General features: G+C 39.0%; 1 protein-coding gene across 2 annotated transcripts in view; it reads right to left on the bottom strand.

Moving 5' to 3' along the window:
* Window positions 1-7,882, bottom strand: part of IQGAP2 (IQ motif containing GTPase activating protein 2) — a 192,794-nt gene that overhangs the window by 78,883 nt on the left and 106,029 nt on the right. For both annotated transcript variants that reach the window (XM_042448191.1, XM_042448192.1), the window contains exons 3-5: window positions 7,547-7,703; window positions 5,465-5,542; window positions 2,007-2,083 (exon numbers count right to left, since the gene is read on the bottom strand). In XM_042448191.1, coding sequence (XP_042304125.1) covers window positions 2,007-2,083; window positions 5,465-5,542; window positions 7,547-7,703 — 312 coding nt within the window. The remainder of the gene's footprint in view (window positions 1-2,006; window positions 2,084-5,464; window positions 5,543-7,546; window positions 7,704-7,882) is intronic.

Here is a 7,882-nt window from a genome sequence, read left to right as displayed (position 1 = left end):
TGACTTAGATCATACCTGGGGTCATACTCAAGTCCAACTACTTTTTGGAAGTTAAATTCAAAAGGCAATAACGCTGTGCAAAAGAGTTTAGATACATGGAAAAGTACTAATTGCCTTTGTAGTAACACAGTTAAATGCAAAAAGCCCCATGGCTTTGTTTATTATTGTAGGTAAACAATCGATTAAGCAGTCTTCAATACTCCAGCAGAAATAAACATTTGAAATCCTCTCTTGGTTTAACATTCAGTAGAACATCTGACCAAAGATTGTGACATCATTGCAATGGAACTTATTATGCCATTTCTTTATTAGCTGCATAACTTTAAGAGTCCCATGTGTCCACATCAGGAAACAGCTACAGACTTGCAAAAACATCCAACATATAGAATATTGTTATACAGGAAATACAGATTGCCCTATCAGTAACATTTTTGCTTTGTTTACTGTTTGGATTACAATGTCTCACCCAAATCACCAAGATAATTAACAAAACTGAAATTATTCAGAGTGCAAAAAACTTCTTAAGAAAATGGCTCACTCATAATAACTATAACTTGAGAGAGATTAATGGGGAAAATTAGATAATTACACTCGGGTTTTGAATTTCTTAAGGATGAGCAACCTATTAAGAAAAATATTGTAGCACACACACACACACACACACACACACACCCCTATATCCAGCTGTTACTTCCAAATGGAACACAGACACTGCTCAGTTAACACTTATGAAAGTTCCATTCATTCAATACATCTATTTCAGTTGGGACTAGTAATTGGCTAGGCCATAACACATACTAAAACAGGAAAAAATATTTTCTGCTGGACATGCTGTCTGTGCCCAACCAATCCTCTTTCATGCGCTAGAAGAATATTAACCGTACAGATCAACTCTTTCTTGTCTATTATACAGCAGTATTCTATCTACTGTGCACTGTTTTGTAAGTTTTAATTATCTATTGCAATTTTTATCTTGTATTGTATCGTTACTGCAATTGTACACCGCTGTGATCGAATGGAATAGCGGTATATAAATAAATTTTATTATTATTATATTATTATTACAGTTCCTTATAACAATGAGAGGTCTCACAGATCAGTGCAACTCAGACTAGTGGTCCCTGGACCAGTGCCAGTCCCTGAGCCAATGGTTCGTGGGAAGTTTCTAGCAAAGGAAGAAAGACCTGTACTCAAAAGGCACAAATTTAGGGCACGTCTCTGACACACTGAAAAAAACCTTGCTCCCTCCAATCTAAATTAGTGCTTCTCAACTTATTTGATATAGCAGAACAGCATTACTTTCCCCCCAATGTGCCCATGTACCCTATTTGCACCTGATTAATATATTTTTATAGTTTGCTGGAAACTCGATGTAGACTGGCAGCTGATGGCTTTTGGTCATCATTGATCCACAGATCATCATTTTCAGTAACACGGCTTTAGATCAGTACTAATTAATCTGATGTGGGGAATCAGTAGGTATTTTTTTCCAGCGGGACAGGAACCAGTACCATAATGGTACTCATAGACTACAGGTGTTCCTTTCTTTCCTGGAAACTTTCCAGGGACCAACAGCTGAAGACTCATGGCCTGGCACCAGTCCAGAGACCACCACTTTGAATAGCACTGCTCTAAATGATGTTTGATTGCAGCTAACATTGTCCCTTCCTATTGGCTATGATGGCTAGTGATCCAAAATCATCTGGAGGGCCACAGTTTACAGGATCCATTACTCTGCCATGACTGCATGGCATGATATTAAAAGAAATGCATGCATGCTAGCACAGCAATTCTGCTAAACTATTTCCACACAGAAAGTTGTGCACATGCATGCCATTTGTGTTCCTTCTGGTATGTACACAACATCAATTTTTATTGCCCACTTTACCTTCATAACCTGTAAACTGCTGGCTGTAAGCAAATGCAATTTCACTGCCAACTTTTTTTTAAAAAAGGAAGCAGATTCAGGGGAGGCATACTTATACTCATGTTGGTCTAAATATTACCTTAGTGCATGAATGCAATATATCATTCGAGGTATGTTCTTCCTATCATAGACATCTGTGGTCTCTGGGTAGAATATCTGGGTAGTATGAATAATAGGGGAAAAATACACCATCATTTCAATAAACAAATATTTCAACAAACAAATAAACATTTAACAGACTATCAGACTGTACATGGGTTGTATTTTGACATGGAGAACCAACTCAAAGGCTAGTTTGACACTGTCTAACCAGTGATGCTGAATTGTTCAGAGGATTCTGAATTTGGTAGCTGCACAATAACGTAACAGTCCAAACTGTTATAGCGCAACCCTATACATTTCTGAATACAGTAGAAGTAAATGATATTGAGCAAAAACATTTAAGTATATGTGAATACTTATTAGGATACAGCCTGAATCTATCCAAATACAATTTAGTATATCATGATTATATGTACAGTTGAATTTACCATTGTCTACCAATCAATAGCTTTGCAGTATGTTCATAATTATTTATATCATGAAATTTGTTGTTGTTGAATCATTCAAGTTGGTTTTGACCCATGGTGACCCTAAGGCAAACTTATCACACAGGTTTCTTGACAAGATTTGTTCAGAAGGGGTTTGTCTTTGCCTCTCTCTGAGGCTGAGAGAGCCTACCTTGCCCAAGGTCACCAGTGGGTTTCCAAGGCCAAACGGGGATTTGAACCCTGTTCTCGAGAGTGGTAGTCCAATACTGGAACCACTACACCCTGGTGGCTTATACCATTACATACTGATATGGAAATAATCACTGTCTATATCTTAGAAACAGTCACCTGAAAAGTAATTGAATTAATTATAATATTAGGACTGTCTGGTTTGGCTAACACTGTATTTGTTCTTTTAATTTTATGAAGCAGTATTTTGATAATATGGTTCATTATGTCTTCATCAATGGTCAGACCCCTTCCTAATGCTATCTCATTTGATGATGTGCTTGGAGAAGGGGCCAAGGTGAGGCAGGCAATTAGCTCTGGTTAGGAACAAGCAAATACAGGGGAGAAAGGGGATACAGTGGTACCTCGGGATACGAAATGCGCGGGTTACGAAATTTCCGGGATATGAAAAAGTTGGATTGGCCAAAACTGTTTCGGGTTACGAAATATTTTTCAGGTTACGAAATTCATTTCGGCGCGAAATTCAAATGCTATATGCTTCCAGCGCTAACGGAAAGCTATTTCGGGTTACGAAATTATCGCGTTACGAAAGGAATGGCGGAACGAATTAATTTCGTAACCCGAGGCACCACTGTATAAATAGGCTGGCAGGCTTAGAAGAAATGGCTGGAGCTATTGCTCTCATCACTTCTTGCCTTTGGCAGTCATTTCACTATCTACAGCATGACAGTCCAAACAGTAACATTTACTAGCTCTTCCCTTAGTGTAATTCCTTTCACATATTCACATATGATCATATGAAATTTGATGTCTGGTCTATTTTGCCCAATACTATCACTTCCTACCTTGGGACTTTTTAAACTGGAGATGCTGTGTTCTTAAACAAACATGGAAAGACAAGTTTACTACTACTACTAATAATAATTTGTTTTATTTATATACCGCTATTCCAAAGATCATAGCGGTGAACAGCAAGTAAGTTAATTAGCAAGTAATACTACTGGGTTGTGGTCCTCCAAAAGAGAGCTGACATCTATTACATTTCCTGAATGACTGGCATTCATCCCTACCTAGAAAAATGGTTGCTTGATAAAGCACTGTAGCACTGGGCACAAACTCAGCAAGCAGGAAGTCATAGAGGCAGCTGGCCCAAGCTAAATATTACAGCATCCATCTCATAGGTGTATGAGTTGGACTGCTCACACAATGTACGGCAGGTAGATTTATTCAATCTAGCAAGCCACGGCCCCAAGTCTACAAGACCTGAGCAGAGTTGCTGATGACTGTGGCTCTTGGAGGTCTCGCATTCATAGGTTCACCATAAATCAAAATTGACTTGATGGTAAACAACAACCACCAGACAACTGAGAGGGGCCTAACCCACCTCTATTTTTTTTAAAGGAAACAAGTATTGTTTAAAATAAAGACAAAAAGAAGTTAAATCTCATAGGTACTTCTATAGTCCTCAGTCAAGTTAGGGGAGGAATGGATTTCTGGTGTGTATAAAACTGTTAAAAGCAATATAGAAATGGAGCAGACTGCTTAAGGAATCTTCCTAGGAGTTTATAGAAAAGAAAAGAAAAAGTGAAAACACACCTGTTGGCAATTTTTATAGGAATTAAACGGTGGTATTAAAACCTATTGGGGAGTTGCTTAAGTAAAAACATGTAAAAGGAGAATGTGAGAGTAGAGGGGCAAGGTAAAACAGAGCCTAGCAAAATTACTTTTTGGCTTATAATTTCCAGAATTCCCCAGTCAGTATGGCCACTGGTTAAAAAAGTAAGTTATCCAAGCTCAGAGATGACGCAATTGTGTGAAACAGAAAGATTATACATTGTGAGTCCAAAAATGGTGTGTGCGTGCGCGCACACACACATGCAATGGAGGGGAGACAAGCAATGGGTCTCAAAGTAATTGGAGGGGATTAAACTTTGAAAACATGGTCTTAGTTCACGTTTCTTAATATTGGTTAAGGTGATGTTTATAACCTTATACTGGGGAAATGTCAAGTAATTCCTTCTTCTATCTCTTTGGATTGTCCAGTTGTTCCCAGCCTCAATGCCAGGTCTCTGAAATACATATGAGTTGCTTAACCCAACAACACTGATTGACAGCAGCTGGAAAATATGAGAGCCTCCATGTGTTCTGCATGGTACCAACTGCCTTGGCAAAATACAAGAGGCAGAATAGCTTTTTTCCCCCCCAATTTGCTGTGAATTAGTAAGAAAGGTTCAAAAAGTTATTTTTTGGACCACAACTCCAAGAATCCCCCAGTAGACATGGCCACTAGATTCTGGGAGCTACAATCCAAAATTTATTACTAATTCAAACTCTGGTTTGTAGTACAGTGGACCCTTGTAATATGCTGGGATTTGGTTCCAAGATCCCCCATGGATAAGAAAATCCATGGATGCTCAAGTCCCATTATATATACCAGTAATGATATAGCAAAATGGTGTCCCTTATAAAAATGGAAAACATTTGAAATTTATACTTTTTTGGAACATTTTCAAACCATGGATGCTTGAATCCGTGTATAAAAAATCAGTGTATAAGAAGGGCTGACTGTACAAGATTGATATAATCTCCAAATTACAAGAGGGGCTGTAATTTGCATATCAATGAGCGTCAGGTTCAATCTTCAGAATCTCTCACTAAAGCTGGGGAAGACCCCACCTGAAACCCTAGAGAGCAAGTACCAGTCAGAATAGACAATCCTGAGAAAGACTGGTCAGTGGTCTGACTTGCTCTGCTTGAAGCTGATTTTAGCAAACATTTTAAACATGGCTACAAAGTCACCCAATATTCAAATACTTACTTTAGGGAGGCCGATGGACTCCATTGCCCGCAACCACTGTACTGTGTTGTCTGTGTGCCGGAAATGAAGACCTGACCGCTAATGGGGAAAAAGGAAAAGAGTAGAAAGTAACAGAAGCATTAAAGGATTCCTCAGTTTTTTAGTGACTCCATCCATCTTTAATGGTTACATAGAAGTGAGCATTTCAGTAAGTATTGCTTGTAACCTGTGAGCATTTCCATAGGTGTTGCTTGTAGCCTGCTTGCTTGATAGGAAACTCCTGCTGAAATTTCATCTCCTTCATAACCATTAAAGGTACAGGAGCCATCTCTTCAGTTTTCTCCATCACTACAGGGGCAGTCTGAGTGAAAAATCCTTGGTTATATGAACAGGGAATCACAAGGTATTCCAAATACTTATCTTTATTCATTACATCAGCTAGCTGCTTAATCTTAACAAATTCATAGAATCATAGAATCATAGAGTTGGAAGAGACCACAGGGGCCATCCAGTCCAACCCCCTGCCATGCAGGAAATCACAATCAAAGCATCCCCGACAGATGGCCATCCAGCCTCTGCTTGAAGACCTCCAAGGAAGGAGACTCCACTACACTTCGAGGGAGTTTGTTCCACTGTCGAACAGCCCTTACTGTCAGGAAGTTCCTCCTAATGTTGAGGTGGAATCTCTTTTCCTGCAGTTTGCATCCACTGCTTCGGGTCCTAGCCTCTGGAGCTGCAGAAAACAAGCTTGCTCCCTCCTCAATATGACATCCCTTCAAATATTTGAACAGGGCTATCATATCACCTCTTAATCTTCTCTTTTCCAGGCTAAACATCCCCAGCTCCCTAAGCCGTTCCTCGTAGGGCATGGTTTCCAGACCTTTCACCATTTTAGTCGCCCTCCTTTGGACACGCTCCAGTTTCTCAATGTCCTTTTTGAATTGTGGTGCCCAGAACTGGATTATGAACATTTCCAAAACATGTATAATGAAATGAAACCATGTACCCACTAGATCCATCTCATTCAGATTTTTTTTTTTACCATACCAATTAAGCCTTAGATTTAGCACATCATCAAATGCAGTCTACTAATGCAATAGAATTTTTTTAAAAAAAGAATAACTGAATCATTATTATAGAATTTAGATCTCCTTAGGACATCAAGCATGATGATTAAGCATCTGTTTACAAAATTTACACTTGGGAAGTACCAAAGAGTTTCTTCTTGGTAGATTTTGGCATTTGCTATTGTTCTCAAGCCTGGTCTCTAAAGCTGCTTCCATACATGTAATCAAAGAACACCGAATGCTGCCAGGTGAAAAACATGGAGGCCTGCTTATGCTCTATTCTTAGGTTTAAAACTGAGCCAGTAATTCATTGATATTTATCTTCAGGTTTATTATTTTATTTTAGCAGCAGGAAAAGAGGTTTATAAAACAGCAACTTTTTTTCGTCCAGCAATTAAAGAAGTTTAAGATCACATAGGCCCTATACAGACAGGCCAAAATAAAACTGCTTCGAGTCACTTTGGAGGTATGGTGTTTCAATGATACATGCGTCCTTAGATTCCTGAAGCCGCACCAAAGCCACACTCCAGTTCTAAGGACTGCAGTGCAGCTTTGATGCAGCTTCTAGACTCTTAGGACACATGCATCATTGAAACACCATACCTCCAAAGTGACTCGAAGCAGCTTTATTTTGGCCTGTCTGTATCAGGCCATAGATTTTCTTAAATACACATCTGGAATGGACACCGATATGCAGGACCTTTATATCTTTGCACATGGTAATACATTTGTAAATATAAAATGCATCTATTTAACTAATGTCTTTCCTTTTGCATTTTGCAAAGGAAACTTAGTAAGAGATTTAAAAACAACTCTGAGTGCAGCTGGGCATTTTGGCACTGGGCTGAACACCTCTATCATGGCTGATGGCCAACATTGCCTACTAAGGTTAATGTGGGATGGAGGTAGGGATTGTTTGTTATGCAGATCTTCCTCAAAACTGGTGTTCATCCTCATTACGCTGATATGGTAAAATTATGAACAAGGAATCAGAGCAACTGTGAACAACTCTCTCAGTTGGGAGCAAACAATTTACCTTATAACGTATTTGTTCCACGTCATAGATCTTCTTATCAGAGACCAACTTTGGTGCAAAAAACTTTGCTAACTTGGCAAGGTACACACCATTTCTTAATCCTTCCTCTAGTTCAGTAGTAGGTGGCAACTCTTCATCTAAACACACTTCCATCCACCTGCAAATAGAGAACAATATAAAATGTTTCTCTTTAACCACAGTTTTAATATGGTATGATGCTTTATTTCAACTGACTGAACTGTTGTGCTATAAAAGTAAGCTTTAGTGTCACCAATCCCCCCCCCCCCCCCACACACACACACATTTTATCGTGGGCATTAGATGAACATTTATCAG

The sequence above is a fragment of the Sceloporus undulatus genome, chromosome 2 (genome assembly GCF_019175285.1).
Source record: "Sceloporus undulatus isolate JIND9_A2432 ecotype Alabama chromosome 2, SceUnd_v1.1, whole genome shotgun sequence".
Taxonomy (NCBI): domain Eukaryota; kingdom Metazoa; phylum Chordata; class Lepidosauria; order Squamata; family Phrynosomatidae; genus Sceloporus; species Sceloporus undulatus.
This window is presented reverse-complemented; position numbering and strand designations above follow the sequence as displayed.